At 40.5% G+C, this 16,488-nt stretch overlaps 1 protein-coding gene across 1 annotated transcript in view; it reads left to right on the top strand.

The window, feature by feature from the left end:
• Window positions 1-16,488, top strand: part of cntn3a.2 (contactin 3a, tandem duplicate 2) — a 62,848-nt gene that overhangs the window by 32,308 nt on the left and 14,052 nt on the right. Inside the window, exons 13-15 of the mRNA XM_086069156.1 lie at window positions 7,490-7,659; window positions 10,005-10,122; window positions 14,239-14,397. Coding sequence (XP_085925282.1) covers window positions 7,490-7,659; window positions 10,005-10,122; window positions 14,239-14,397 — 447 coding nt within the window. The remainder of the gene's footprint in view (window positions 1-7,489; window positions 7,660-10,004; window positions 10,123-14,238; window positions 14,398-16,488) is intronic.

Here is a 16,488-nt window from a genome sequence, read left to right as displayed (position 1 = left end):
AGTTCCTTTGATTTAAGATCTCAAGTGTGAATACTTTCTGATTCCCTTAATGCGCCATGAAAGCAGACAAGTTATCTTTGCGCTTCAAGCAAAACAAGACATACATAGACATCAATTTAGATCTGCATAAATCAAAAACTAACTAAGGCATTTTTAAGAGTGCCACAGCTCAATTGGACGTCTGACAACTTAAAACAACTCTAAAAAAAAACATATGAGGCTAGGTTAAACATTTCCCAGATATATACTTTTTTTTTTATGAACATCCAGCCATTTGCAAGGCAATCAGTGACCACCGATTCTGAGCATAAACAAAGGAACGGCTTTGTTTCGAGCATTAAAGGGTCCATATCATGCTATTTTAAAACCCCTTCATAGTTAACTATAGGTATATATATGATTATGTATTTCCTTTGGCACAGTGGCAATGTAATTTCTTATGAAATGTAACGAATATTGCCCGTCACCCTTATTTTTCCCCCTCTTTTTGCCTTTTTAAACATTTCCCCCTGGGGAATGAGTGTGCGTGCCTTAACCCAGTGTTTTCTCAAACCAACCAGAGACAGTTCAAAAAGGAAAAACTCTTTGAACTTCCCTCCAGCAGGGACTGAATTTCGTTTTTACAACACACAGGAAACACATACCTCAGCGCCTACCGAGATTTAAAAGCCTGTTTAGCGAGCAGACTAGCGGTAAGACTGCTTATCAGTCCCCAGACCACTTTTATGGTCTGGTCTAGCCACAGGAATCAGCCATGTGTTCTTGGAAACAACGGCCCTTGGAAGTTATACGGTACAACAACGCCCTCCAGCGGTCACTATCGGTATTATCCTCAAGAATCCTGACGCTCGTAATTAATCTGAAGTTTACATAATTCGGGACATAAACGGACTCTATGTCCTTGACTGACATCAAGTGACTTCTGTTTATCTTTGTACACAACCTGTATGTCTATCTCAAATGAATGATATGTGTAACTTCTGCAGCCATCTAAGTTTAGCTTATTAGTAAGCTTAGCGTATTCAATAACTTTATGATCGCGGTAATGTTTGAAATGTGTTCAGAATGTTAAATGAAGCATCTGGCTTGTCAATTCTGATTAAAAAACAATTATCAAATGCTATCCCAAAAGCTTGGTCTCAGTCGACCAAGTCTACTTCAAGCACACGGAAGAGGCGAGACCGCTTGACCCCCCCGGGACACAAGCTTAAAAGCCAGCGCGCGAAGAAACTTCTCCCTCTTCTCCCTCTTTGCTCTTCTCCTCTTCTCTGCTTGCCCCATTAACTTCTCCTGACTATCACAAGAGTCGCGGTCGCCAAAAACGCTAAAAGCGACCACGTGGCTTCCTTCTTCGAGCCCCGGAATTGCAGCCACACCGTGCGCCCCAAAGCGTGCATAACGCAAGGACTCACAACCAAACGCGGGTGTCTTTTCCTACCGAGAACCGACCCACCTACCGTCCGCTCACGCAGCGTCCCGGTTCCACGACGGCTGGTAGACACCGAGCCGCTGCGCCCCTCGCACTTCTGCTCCAGCCGTGCGCCCGAGATGCCCCGCAGCACCCAAACCAACTGACTGCGGCCTCTCAGCAACCGGGACTCTGCCATCCAAGGACCTGCCGCGGCATCCACACCGCGCGCGCACCTCTCCACCAACCGGGGATCTGCAGCGGCCTCTCAGTCGTGCGCTTATCACCATCAGCCAAAGACTCCAGTGCAGCATTGCAGCTGTGCGCGCACCAACCGCCCAGATCGCCTCCGACGGAGTTTTCTTCAACTGAGGATCGATGCTCGCCGAGTCCCTCTCTCTCCCGTGCACCTGAACCAATCCGTAAGTGCGCCTTCATTGCAATACTACTGGCGCAACGTTTTGATCCAAATATAAAAGGATTGACAGGTCAAAACGCTTCCATCTCTATTCCCCATCTACCTTTTTCATTACCTTTTTATCTTAGTTCGTTAGGTTGCATGTTTTCTTTTTATCTTTGATTCACATTTTAATTTCGTTTCATTAATCGGTTAGGCTGTGTTTTATATATGTGTGTGTTTACAAAATACATTTTGCATGGCAGGTTAATTGAACACTTTAAATTATCCATAGGTGTGATTGTGAGTGTGGATGGTTGTTCGTCTCTGTGTGCCCTGCGATTGGCTGGCAACCAGTTCAGGGTGTACCCCGCCTACTGCCCGAAGCCAGCTGGGATAGGCTCCAGCGCCACCCGCGACCCTTCTGAGGACAAGTGGTTAAGAAAATGGATGGATGGATATTTGGGTTGCCATACTGGCGAATAAGAAATTTAGACGGTACTGAGAGGAGTTGTAATTTCCTCAGCAACCTCTGGGGGCACCACATTGACTTTGCTTATTTGTAGGAGCAAAATAAACGATACAAATCCTATTATCACGTATTCATAATCTGAGCTTGCTACTATAGTTAATTATGGAGTTCTTTGTTTTAATAAGAGCTTTACTAATCAGTGGACCAGCTCTACACCCTCGGCAGGATCCTCGAGGGTGCATGGGAGTTTGCCCAACCTGTCCACATGTGCATTGTGGACTTGGAGAAGATGTTTGACCAAGTCCCTCAGGGAGTCCTGTGTGCGGTGCTTTGGGAGTACGGGGTACAGAGCCCCCTGATACGGGCTGTTTGGTCCCTGTACGACCGATGTCAGAGTTTGGTCCGCACTGCCGACAGCAAGTCAAATTTGTTTCCAGTGAGGGTTGGACTCCGCCAAGATTGCCCTTTGTCACCGATTCTGTTGATCACTTTTATGGACAGAATTTCTTGAGGGGTTCCGGTTTGGTGGCCTCAACATTGCATCTCTGCTTTTTGCAGATGATGTGATGCTGTTGGCTTCTTCAAGCCGTGATCTTCAATCTCACTGGAGCGGTTCACAGTCGAGTGTGAAGCAGTTAGGATGAAAATCAGCACCTGCAAATCCGAGACCACGGTCCTCAGTCGGAAAAGGGTGGAGTGCCCCCTCCAGGTCGGGGATGAGATCCTGCCCCAAGTGGAGGAGTTCAAGTATCTTGGGGTCTTGTTCACGAGTGAGGTTAGGTCGGTAAACCATCACCGCAGTGATGCGGACTCTGTATCAGTCCGTTGTGGTAAAGAAGGAGCTGAGTTGAAAGGCAAATCTCTCGATTTTCCGGTCGATCTACCTTCCTACCCTCACCTATGGTCACGAGCTTTGGGTCGTGACCAGAAGATTCCGGATACAAGCGGTGAAATGAGTTTCCTGCGCAGGGTGTCCGGGCTCTCCCTTAGAGATAGGGTGAAAAGCTTGGTCATCCAGGAGGCACTCAGGGTCGAACCCCTACTCCTCCGCGTTGAGAAGAACCAGTTGCGGTGGCTCGGGCATCAATTTATCAACACCTCTCGACTTCTCTGCCAGATGCTGTTATTTCAATAAATGTGGAAAAGGTTTTTGATTTGTGTGGCGGTGTCTATTTTACAATCCAAAGAAGTTTGACTTTGGCATGAAATTGTCACATGGGTGAAACTACGGTTTTCATCCTCAAAGCATTGGTGAGGACAAGCAATACCCAGTCAGCATACTTTCCTCTTAATCGCTGCACTCGCCAAGGTTGTCCCATGAGTCCCCTGTTGTTTGCCTTAGCTATCAAGCCCCTCTGCGTTGCGCTTTTGTTTCGACCCCCGTATTACAGTTATTTTCAGAAATAGGGTGGAACAAATCTCCCTCTTTATTGCATTTTTTAAAAACTAATTCTAAGGCACACCAATATCAGACACCATTAATAAGTACATAGAGAGCACAAGGAGTCAAATTAATACATTTAGATTTTAAACGAAACATTCAATAGAGTCAATCATGAATACTTGTAGAATTTAATACTGAGAGCTTTTCAACTAAGGTATGCGTATGAATGCTTTTAGGGTGGATAGGTCATGAAGCAAAGGTGTCCAATGTCAGCCCTGTTATACTCCATATCGGCAGAACCTCTTACTACTCTGCTGTTAAACAATGAATACATTACAGCGATATAACTACCAGGAGAGAAAGGAAGATATTTCAGTGTGTGGATGACACAATAGTGGCAGTGAGCAATAGAGCGTGTAGCAGTGAGGTGTTGGCTGGTTTAGGTGTTTCTAGTAGGACAACCTGGGCAAAACTAAGAAGGGGAAAATCAGAAATCACGTACATAGGCAAAATGTTTGGTGGAAGACCCAAACGCAGGGAAGCAGGGCAAGGAAGCAGAGGTCATGTAAAAAAAAAAAGAAGAAAAAAAAGGAATTTAATCATTCAAAACAAAAGCAAACTCCAAATGGCAATGCAACAAAAAATGGGGGGGACAACAAGGCAAAAAAAAAAAACTGGCAGCATGACAGGAGGAAAACGACAATGAATCGACGCAGACAGAGGGGAGACAGGAGACTAAATACAGACACACACTAATAACACAACAAGACACACCTGAGGCCAGACACAAGTGGCAGAGGGCACTGATTGGTTGACACAAAGAAGGGCAGGATTACACTTAACAAGACCAAGGGATACACACAAGGAAAAACAGAACCCTAACATGACACAAAATAGGATAGGTAGAATAGAGTTTAGGGTTGAAAGAGAGAGGCTTAAACTGTTAGGAATAGAGGACAGGGAAGGAAGAGATATAATCTGAAGAATGACTAAATTAAATTGGAACCACAGTAGGATAATGGAAAAATTGGGGGTTGACAATAAGGGTGAAGATGATTGTACTGAATGTGTTAATAGGGTTGGTTAATGGCAGATAATATGGTATGGGAAGGGTGCAAAAATTGCAAAAGAGGTGATAGAAAATGAGTACAAAGATGGAGGGTTGAAGCTAATCAATATAGAGAATGAGGGGATGGGGGAGCACTAATGGTGATGATGAGATATCTGAGGGACAAGGATGACCAAGTGACAAAAGGAAGAGGGTGTGTGTATTAAAATGGAAGAAAAGCTTGATGAATGATGTGTCTGAATTTTGGGAACATAGGGAGTTAAATACATGCAGTCTGAATGTGTGACTATATGTCAGGGGTGGGACCTGTCAGTTTATGTATTTCTTTTCATTTATTTTTATTTTATTATTATCATTATTAAGTACTGGTAATAATTGAGTCATTTTGACGTTTGGCAATTATTATTATTTTTGTTTTTTTATTTCTGACCACGCCTAATACAATAAGCAAATACATGTGTAACTCACACTTGGAGAAAGGGAAATTTTCTTGTCGTGTATCTTCAAAGCAACATTTTTCAACAGAGCAATTACACAAAATTGTGTTATGTCAGCCAAACAAGGTAATATTAGCGATGACATGCTGCATGATATCGCATTATTTGTGTTTTTTTTTTCCGAAGACCTGCTGAACACTACCCTGCTTCGTGTACTACATTACAAAGTGTGTTCTTGTCTTCAGCAGCTGTTATGTCACCAGTGTTTTTATTTGAAGACAGCCAACAAAGCAATTCAAATTGTCTATGCAGGGAAAATAATCCTTAATGAAATACTGTAGGCCTGCTGTGTTTGAAACCACTTACAGAATAGCTATATTAAATATATATAAATATAAATATTAAATATTTTGACCTCTTTCACAATGCAACCCTCAATTAGTGTATAATGAATAAAAATGCAACTTTTAGAATAAGTCAGCTTTTAATATGCACATGTTTTAGCTGGACTCTTTAGTGAGTGAATAAACACCGAAGCAATGACTCAGTCATGAAGGCCACCATTTTCTAAAGTACTGTACGTTAAAGAATAATGTATAGCTAAACATACGCCAAGGCACCTAGCAAACACCGGTAACTCAATAAAATAGATGTGTTTAAACTTTATCAATACAATATTGTGGCTGTTTGGCTAGCAACCCCAAACTCAGAAAGCTAACAATAGCTCATCCACATTAGCAAAGGAACGTGTGCGCTAATATTTTTGATAAATACAATTCAGAGAACAATTATGTATAGTAATGTGTTTAAAATGTACATTTACACTCTTTGAAATTTGAATAATGAAATGACCTTTTTAGACTTCCTTTAAGAAAATAGCGCTAATGAGTGTCACCCTGGTAACACAGGGTTCAGGCGTATCTACATAAAATGAGATCATCTATGCATCCATTTTCTATTCCGCTTGTTCCTCAATAGTATGGTGGGTGGCTGGAGCCTATTCCTAAACGTTGGGTGAGAGACTGGGTACAGCCTAGATTGACATCCAATTGCAAGGTTCATTTTAACAAACAACATCCTACACTCACATTCACACCTATGAGCAGTTTAGAGTCATAAACGAAAACATCTGGAATGTGGGAGGAAGCCTGAGTACAGTATCTGGAGAAAACTCGCATGACAGAGAACATGCAAAAGATTTAAACCATGGTTCTAACCCAGAACCTCGCTGTGAGGAATATCTGCTAACGAATATTTTACTGTGCTGCCAGTCTTAAGTCGTGTGTGTAAAATAATGGCTGGACACTGTGGACAGTGTAAATGACAGTCATCATTATTTTTGTTTATTTGTATGAAGGGTTGATGACTTCTTAAAAATTTCAATTTTGAGGAAATGGGAGCGTTTTGAATGAAGTTTTCTGTCAGGGTCACCACTAAAACAGCTGTGAGCACGGAGACCACTGCGGACTGGGATAATAACCCTTGAGGAAAGAGTGAGAGCTCTGAGTGCTCCAGCACGTTCATTGATTTGAACTGAAAAGCTTCCATTTGTCTTGGATGCCCTGTCTGAATTTGAAAGCAATCAGATAAACCACCTTGAAGGAGAAGATTAATATATGACATTTGTTGACATTTCCTGGTGGCGCTGTGACTAATTAAGCAAAGCGGTCTCTTCAGGGAGGCACTTTAACTACGCACGAAATGCTCGGTCTGGCTATGACCTTGTAGAGTTAAAGAGGTTCATTTTGTATGACGAGTCATCAAACTTTATCACATGCCACGTGACGTCTACATGCTTTGATGAAAGTGACTTTTTTCTCTTTCGCAATTTAGCACCTAACATGGTTCAAATTCTGTGGCAACAGGACATATTCCCTATGAATGGGATCACCAACCTTTTTGAAATTGAGAGCCACTTCTTGTGCACTGTTTAATGCAAAGGGAAACCAGTTTGATTTGCACTTCGGAAATAACACATTTGCTCAAATCACATTTTTAAATGTTAATTATTTATGATATTTACCAATGTGGAGACAATGATCACGTTAATGATGTCCCACTAACAAAATGATTTATCAAGGTAGGAAATGAATCAATACTATTGTGCAACACTATTTTTCTGCAGGTGATTATGTATTTAAATGATCACTGCAACGTTTATAGGAAATCACTTCGTCCCATAAAAACAAGTTTGACACACATATTCTGAGGTTGTAGGTTGACATGGATAAAAGGCACCAACACCACCAATAGTTCTTTGTGATCCCAGCTGTCCAGAATAAAAAAATGTGTTGTTTTGGGGGGTTTTCTTTTCTGTGCTAGATGCCACCAGAATTACCCAGAGCCCAGTAGACATGGAAATCATCGTAGGCGAGAGCATCGTGTTACCTTGCCAGGTGACCAGTGATCCGGTCCTGGACGTTTCCTTTTCATGGGCCTTTAACGGACAGCTCATTGCCAATGATGACGGTCACTTCGAGCTCGTAGGCGGGGTGAGTGACCTTCGTCCGTCTTGCTCTTTAGTATGTGTGAATGGGCTGCTGGCACCTCTTTTCCACTCTTGCTTTCACTTCATCTATGCTGTTCATTTGAAGAGGAAGCTTGACATTGAGATAGACCTTTGAAAAAAAAAAGTTTGATGTCCGTGTGATGCTACTTGATTCTCCTTGAATAAAGCCTATAGACTGTGGGATGTTGATACACTTGATTTAATTTTACTCTAATGAATGGATTTGTGTCGCTTGCTCTGTCAAAATACACCTTTTGTTGCTTTGTGTTCATTTCTTTCTCACTCAGCTTAGCTGCTCTTTTCCGTTCAGATGCTACTTTGACATTGTCTGTTGCACGCAACAGAAAGCGGAAACAAATAATTAAAGGCGTCTTTAAAAAGAACGAAAGCATGGCAAAGCCCCAAATGACAGTACACTTTCAGAACACCCTCACACGCTTCGAGATTAATCATTCTATGTGTGCATGTGTGTGCGTGTGTTTTCTTATCTGAACAGAGACTTCCTTCCCCAGAAATGCTTGAATGTCCCCAGCTCAGAGAGATTATCAACTTAACTTTGCTGCTTCAAGGAATCTAATTTCCATAATTAAACCATGTTGGCACAACTTCCAAATTTTCCTTGCCAATGCCAAGAGAACAATTTCCCCCGCTAATTTACCATTTGTCCTCACAAATGTATTCCCTCGTTTTTTTCCACTGCTCTCTATAAACCAGCAAACTCGCAACAGTTCAAACATGAAAGTCCAACTGCTTGCAACAGATCCTTGAAACTCATGGGAAGGACTTTGCAAATAGAAGCAGCAACATTGTTAACGTAAAAATTGAATTTGTCACACATTTACAATAATTAATCTTTTTCATCTAAACCACAAGGCTCTTTCTGATTTGATCTTTCCTATCATATTTTGTGCCCAACCTGAGCTCTCAATAGATGTGTGCGACATAGTTTACTTTTAGTTAAGGCCAAAATGAAGGTTTTATTTGGTAAATGGGTGACCTTTGGCTGGAAAAGACATCGATACTGTGTTGTGTTCAAATATTTTTTAAGGCTACAGTGTTTTCATTGTGCTTTAATTTTTGACCAAATTATTTATTTAAATTACATTGTTGAATTTTCTTTGACAAAAAACATAGCTAATAATAGTGATAAAATCAACATTTTCAAAGAAATGGAAATGAGTTGTCCTTGTCCACAGGGCTTACAGTCGGTGAGCCTGCGCTACAAAAATAAAAAAATATTGCACCTGTTAAAATTAACCATGTAGGTGAAACAAAATGCTTCCTGGAGAAATTATGTGGTAGTCATGCAACTAAATAGTGGAGGAAAAACTCAAGTTAAGGTACAATATGACAACAATAAAGAAAAACTGAATGACTATAACAGAGCAATTAAACAGTCATCTAAAATTATAAATGACAACAATAAAGTAGTTTTCTCCATTGTTGACAAATTTATCAAGCCACCATCTATATCATCAGAAATTCCGTGTCATGAAAAATTTAATCAACTGACCTCATTTTTCAATAACAAAATCACCAAATGATTCATTACCTTTCCTAATGCAGGCGGGTTCAATGTTCATATTTAATTTATAGTTGATTACATTTGTCTAATGTGCTCTGTACTGACAATTAGGATTGTGTTTTTAAAACCAAGTGTGCAACTCGTAATAATGATGTGGTGTCAAAAAAAACAACAACAGCAACTTTGATCATCAAAAAATGATTCATACTCACATTCACACCAATGTACATTTTATAGTCATTGCTCATGAACCTAATGTGCATTTTTGGAATGTAGGAGATCAGCCAGAGTAAAAACGAACAACTCGCAAAGGGAGACAGACATGCTACCCATTACTCCAACCTGCTGGACATGGTGTGGTATTCAATTTAATTTATGAGCATGATGCCTTTTATGGCAACATCACATACAGGTTTAATTTGTACTCTTCCTGTGTGGATGTGCCAACAATCCTTTCTCTAGATTATGATACAAAATACTCCTTTTAGAGTTATGCCAAACATTTCCTTTCCTCATCAACAAAAACAAAACACGATAACATGTATTTCAGTCTTTTGCCACTTCCAGCCAGAAGCTACCTATTAACCAAATCACAATTCACATCACTGTATTCCTGAATCATGTTGACCTTGATGTGATATCTCTCTGAAACGGGCCTTCAAAGTAAAATATCTGCACTATCTGCAGAACCTTATTTGCCCCTATTATTTACACCACCTTAAACATGCCCGCTCCATCCTTTAGTAAGATGTCCCACGCTCTAATCTTCCATGCAACATAAAGCTTTCTTTCCTCCGTGCCAGAGAGCCGCGGGAGATCTGATGATCAGAAATATTCAGCTGAACCACACGGGAAAATACATCTGCGTGGTGGACACGGATGTGGAAAGTCTCTCAGCCGTGGCTGTATTGATCGTGAAAGGTAAGAGAACAGCTCCACCGCTCTGGATGCGCTAATTAAAATGGGGTTCAGCGCGCAGGGTCTTTTTGGAAGCTCTGGAAGGCAGAAATTAAAAATCCCACCCAACTTTTTTAAGTGTTTGAAAGCCACAAATTGATCCAAAATGCTATTTATGCCCTGCGTGTTGGCAAACTGCTTTGTTGCAAAAAGATAAAGCACAATTTATCTTAGAGGAGACATTATCCGTGCATGCTTCTCTCTGGGTGCGTATTGTTCACTCAGGCTTTTAAGCTCAAATAGGTTTGGTTTCAGCTGCTCAATGGTGAGCGGCTAAATTGCCCACATTGTCATCAAGATTACTCCCCAGGTTTGATGTGCAGTTTTTGTTTGTACTTTCACTCGCTTGATTACGACAAATACAACAGGCTCGTTTTTCTGCCAGCCATCTTTCCTCTAATTATGGCCAATAGTCTGCATGCATAACTATAAGGGCACCATTTGTCATGAGCTACATCAGGCTGTACAGACATTTTTTGTTTAATAGCTGATTTGTATGGCAGCTAGGTGAGAGGAGGTCGGCTTCTCGATTGGATCAATGTGCCAAATTGCGGCGCAAATTGACACTACACAAATGTGTTAAATGCCAAACGAGTGGAGAGAGGATGTTCGGCATGTGAAAAGGTTAGAAGCATGCACACAACATGGCCACAACATTAGGTACGTAGGACGTATATTATAGTATATAAGGACTAAAGAGGAACCTCGAAAGGCAATAGGCTCACCATCACCAAACCATAGAAACTGTAAAGGCATAATTTCCAGTAACATTTCACAACATCATACGCAGACATTTAGAATATTTAAATTAAAAAAAGAAGTATACCTAGCAAAGCGTCAGTGAGTGTATATTCGTGAGGTTGTTGATCCAGCTGAAAGACATCTTGGAGTGAAATATGTGTAATAGCTGAGGGCTAAGTGGAACTTAGGCTCGTTCTTAATAGAAACAATGAAATGCATGTCAAGTGAAGTGAATCCTGCCTGTGACTCTGCATTATTTATACGCAACACCCTGCTGATGGCAGCTGTCACCAATGTGTCATTCCACACGCATCAAACGGCTTCAAATGTTAGGCAGCAAACCATGAAGCTAGTGGCAACCAAGCGATGTGTCATTTCAGATATTACTTTCCAGTACAGCTGCCAGCTGATATGCCGTGCGGAAACCTTGCTATCTTTTAAACCTTTGGCCAATAATAGTGATAACAATAAGAAAAAGAAAAAAAAAGGCTCTTAAAATAAGAAAAATGGAATACAAAATGCCTTTGTAATGCCCACAAGGGGGGAAATCACATTTGTGAGGTCATTATCTCTTGTATTTTGTTCTACATCCCACTGATGATTGACTGATTAATTAATTAGGCTATTGAAAGATGTGTCTCAACACTTTTGACCATAAAGTGTACATTGAACTGTGGATGCGAGCATTAGGAGGCTGGCGGAATCGTGAATATTTTCTTCATTTTAAGTGAACGTAGCACAAGGTAATTTTTTTTTTTGCAATGTTCTCATGGCACTGAAGGTCAATGATCTTTTCTCTTGGCACTCCAGAATGATTATTGCTCCCTCCCCAGCCCCTCCTAATTATTCTTACCATGGGAGTGTTTTTGATACCACTCTAGTTAGTACTTCACAAACACTACACTGTGGCATGTTGGCCCTTGGGAAGGTCAGTGTTTAAAGACAATACCATGTTGATGAGTTCTAAAATCGTTGTCATTGTCCCTGTCCTCAAGATATGGTGACACTGTAATTTGATCATCTCACCCAGGTTGTAACATTGACCTTATAATTTATATGCTACAAACAAAAGTAAGGTATTCTCCATTCTGCCAAATAGTGTATGTTTGCTCCAAGACTTATTTATATTCATAAAGCTCTAGAAAATATGCCCTGATTAAGTAATTAGCACGCCTTTTTGGGGGGGACGGTGTCTGCTCACTCTTGCTTCATCCAACAAAATGTAATTTAAGAAGATGGAGAATTGAACATTGATTGCTTTTGGTTCCCTGTTATTATTTATTAGCAAGGTTATACATTGTTATTTTTCTTATCAAGATCAACTAATGAGTTTTACTAAGATCTCTACTTGAAGTATATGTGTATGCCAGTAGAGTGTAACACTATGTTAAAAGGAACAAGTTTGCTCTATATTATTTATTTGGTTGTTACTAACATAGCTATGTGATTCATTTTTCAAAAGTCTTTTCCAGTTGAATACATTTTGTAGAAACTTTACTTGGACGTACACCACCATTGTTATTTAGGTCGCAACGCATTCAGTGTGTAGTGACGTAGAACGGCGGTTAAGCGGTTCTACGTGAAGTTAAGCCTCGGTAGCGTTCCTAAAGAAACAACATACGATCGGGAGAGTCACCCTCCCCCACGCCGTATTCTCGTTATTCACCAGACGCATTGAAGAGTTTTGATCGTCCCTTTAGGAACACTGTGGAGTATGGTAGGAAATGACTAAATAAATAAATGACTAAAAGTAAAACGAAAAACGGATATAAAAAAATATAATTCGAAAATCAAATCCCAAAAAATTTATATAAATGGATATAAAAACAACAACCCCAAAATATATAAATGAATACATTTGTATTTGATTTTTTAATTATATTTTTTATATTAAATTTGTATTTTCACTTTTAGTCATTTATTTATTTAGTTATTTATTTATTTTTAATTTTGGCAGTTTTGGTCCATACTGCCAGGATGAAATGTTATTCAAATGAGGGGGCGGTCCTAAGTGTGTCTTGGGTTGGACTCCGCCGTTGCAAACTGCCTTTCATTGGTCGAGTAAGCGACGAAGAAGGAAGTCTCGCCGGCTTGCATTGGAGAACTCCAGCAATGGATGACTTGTCCACTGTCACCACAACTTGCGACTTGAGTTGCTCGACAACAAGTCCGCTGAGCAGCTCACTCGACCAATGAAAGTTTGCAACTGCGGAGTCCAACCCAAGGCACGCTTAGGACCGCCCCCTCATTTGAATAACATTTCAACCTGGCAGTATAAACCAAAACTGCCAAAATTAAAAATAAATAAATAACTAAATAAATAAATGACTAAAAGTGAAAATACAAATTTAATATAAAAAATATAATTAAAAAATCAAATACAAATGTATTCATTTATATATTTTGGGGTTGTTGTTTTTATATCCATTTATATAAATTTTTTGGGATTTGATTTTCGAATTATATTTTTTTATATCCGTTTTTCGTTTTACTTTTAGTCATTTATTTATTTAGTCATTTACTTATTTTGAATTTTGGCAGTTTTAATCCTCATAACGGAGGCTTACCTTGCTTTCTTTATAGGCATTTCACATTGAGAGGCAGCCGCCATTCTATATCACTGCGCACTGAACGTGTTGCGACGTAAATAACAATGGCTGCGTACGTCCAAATAAAGTTTCTACAGAATGTATTTAACTTGAAATGATATTTAAAAAATGAATCTCATAGCTATGTTAGTAACAACCAAGGTTTAAGAGCCACTTTAGTATGTGAGCTAGGACTCGGGGCGTTGTTATTCTGCGGTGCACCTCATAGCTCTCTAGTGGTCTATTATCTCTGATGAGCTGACACCTGCATTAGAACAGGAAACAGTAGATGAGGATGAAGCACTCCTCAAAAGAAGGAGTAATAGAAATAAATGATTAAATGCTGATCTTTCTCAACTATGAGACCCTTTTTCATCTTTAATTTTCATTTTTGTTACGTGACTCCCGGCATCTACTCACGTCTGCTGTTTCATCGATCAATTACCAGGAGGACCATGAAAGGGAAGTATTGCAGCTTGAGTGAATATTGGGGGATAAATTGTGAATTCAATTTTAATTCCTTGTGAAGGGCATCACCTCTCTTCGAACTCAAAATATTTCCCCTTGCGAATATCGATTTAAAGGTGTTAAGGCTTTCGATAAAGGGCTGACAATCACTGGGAGAAATATTTTATTCATGCCAACGCATTCCTTGGAGCTGTGTGAGCGCATGCATGTAAACGCATGTTGTACCGCCTGTGGCCGCGCGTGTGCGCACCTCTCAATGCGTGTGTCTTTGTGATCGAGCCAGGCCCGCCCAGCCCACCAGACTCTGTGACAGTGGAGGAGGTGACAGACAGCACAGCCCAGCTGGTGTGGACCCCTGCACGGGACAACGGGAGCCCCCTCATCAATTATATCATTCAGACCAGGACGCTTTTCACTGTGGGCTGGCAAAGGGTTAACACTGGTAGGAAAACTTTCAAAGAAATGTTCATTTAATTGCACACCTTCTCAGATATGTCACGGCCCTCCGTAGGGAGATTCAACTGCCGTGTGGGAAGAGGACAGAGATAGAGGTCAACTGCACGGGGCTGAGGGGAGGTGCTTGCTTAATCGATGTGGTGGTCAGTGGGGCTCACCAGAACCACTTCACACCTGTGTCAGTCAAGCCTAAGTCCTCTAGTCTTCTTCGGGTTTACACTTTATTGTGCAGGGGGCAACTAAATTGGTGTTCAAAATTGACTTTGCACCTCGCTAAATCTGGGGACACCTACTGAAAATCAGGCCAATTATGAGCAATTTCCCTCCCATGCAATTAAAGTTAGCAAAGCCCTGATATGTTAAGAAGGATTGTGTCTCCCTGATATGATCATAGAACAGTCAGGGCCGACAATTGTAAATGATAAACCTGTTTATTATTTATGCTTGCAAATCATTGTGTATTTGGTCAACACTGAGTTCACTCGAGCTACAGACTCTGTGAAATGGAACGACAGCCAATCAGAAGCGACATGAAGCTTGCACTGACACAAACAGAGGAGTAACTGGTTGTGTTGCGTGTTTGTATAAAGTGTCTCACAAGGTGATTTTTTTTCTTGGTCTTGTGTCATTGGGGGAGGGGGGAAGCGAGACGTAAAAAATAGTCACTTAAACGTATATGTAATGCTCTTATAATGATTTATAATAAGATTTAAGAGATTTATTGTCATATGCAAAAACGCAGTGGTTACATTGAGCAATCAAATTCTTACCTTGTGAAAAGTTATCAGTGAACATCTGCCAATTATTTTATTTTTAATGCTCTCTGTACAAGTACACGGACCCGAGGATTATCAGCCTCGATGGTGCAGAAGATATACTGTGTCCAAAATGGTTCCTGTTCTTCTTTCTTTACCAACGCCCATGCAGGAGTGTGACTAAACCATGTGTTAGTATCCTCCTGTGTGTGACTCCACGGTCTTAACGGTTTCAACTGCTAAGTGTGCAAGGGTGCAAATAGATAGGAAGATCATTGCAAGTAGAAAGGTCATAGCAATTTAACAGTCTAGGACCTTGGTAATGAGAGCCTTATGTATACAGAGTACTTCAGTAATTGTCCAGGGTTAAACATCTAAATTCCAGGGATTAAACAATTTGTCATTTCAAAAACATGTAATTGAAATATTATGTTTTAGATAAAAACACTATCCAAAGGAGTTTGAAATTCTTTATAATGCTGTTCTGCTAAATAATGGGGGGGGGGGGGGGGGGTCCTGGAACTCTGTGGAATGGATGGGATCGTTATCAGGCTAATGGAGAGCTCAGGTGCGTTGGAAAAGAGAAACATCCAAAACCTGCAGGACTTTTGCCCTCCAGGACCGAGTTTGGACACCACTGCCTTAGTGTGTAAATGTGAGGCCTTGTAAAACGCTTTGGGGACCATATGGTATAGATAGAGCTCTATATAAGTGCAGTTACCGTTGAATGAGTGGTGAGAGGTCTTTTCAATTCAATCCAATTATCAATCCATTTAATTTCACCGTTGAGGGTTCCTGGGAAGCTGAAGACTATCCTAGGGAAATGTGTTAAATAGCGTACACAGTAGACTGATTGTCTGTTAATAATAGGGTGGACACTGTACAGACAAGCAAACATACTCGCTCATATCCACAACTGCAAATAATAATCAGGCTGAGGGAAAAATGTAGTATGCACAAATGGAGGACAACATGCAAACTCCACACAGAAAGGGCCAAGCGGTGAATTTGAATAAAGAAACTCTAGAGTCCAGTGAATCCGGTATGGTAGACATTCCAACCACATACATCCACCGGGCTTGCCTCTCGTTTCAATATAAACAACACTGTTAATTCCACAATTGATTAGAAGTATCTATTCAAGAAACCTGGGATTTTTTCACCAACCAGAGGTTTTTAGTGCCACCACCGAAACATAATGCTCATCTAAGAATAGTGTTTCTGTACTTGTAATTTAAGATGACCAAATCTGTCCAAAAAAATCCCTGTTGATGGACGCATTTGCGTTTCTATCATGTGAGCTAGCTTTTTGCCCTGCAATG

This window comes from Leptonotus elevatus, chromosome 2 (assembly GCF_054856555.1).
Source record: "Leptonotus elevatus isolate MCC_2025b chromosome 2, RoL_Lele_1.0, whole genome shotgun sequence".
NCBI lineage: Eukaryota > Metazoa > Chordata > Actinopteri > Syngnathiformes > Syngnathidae > Leptonotus > Leptonotus elevatus.
The sequence above is the reverse complement of the archived record's forward strand: the minus strand, read 5'-3'. Positions and strand labels throughout refer to the sequence as shown.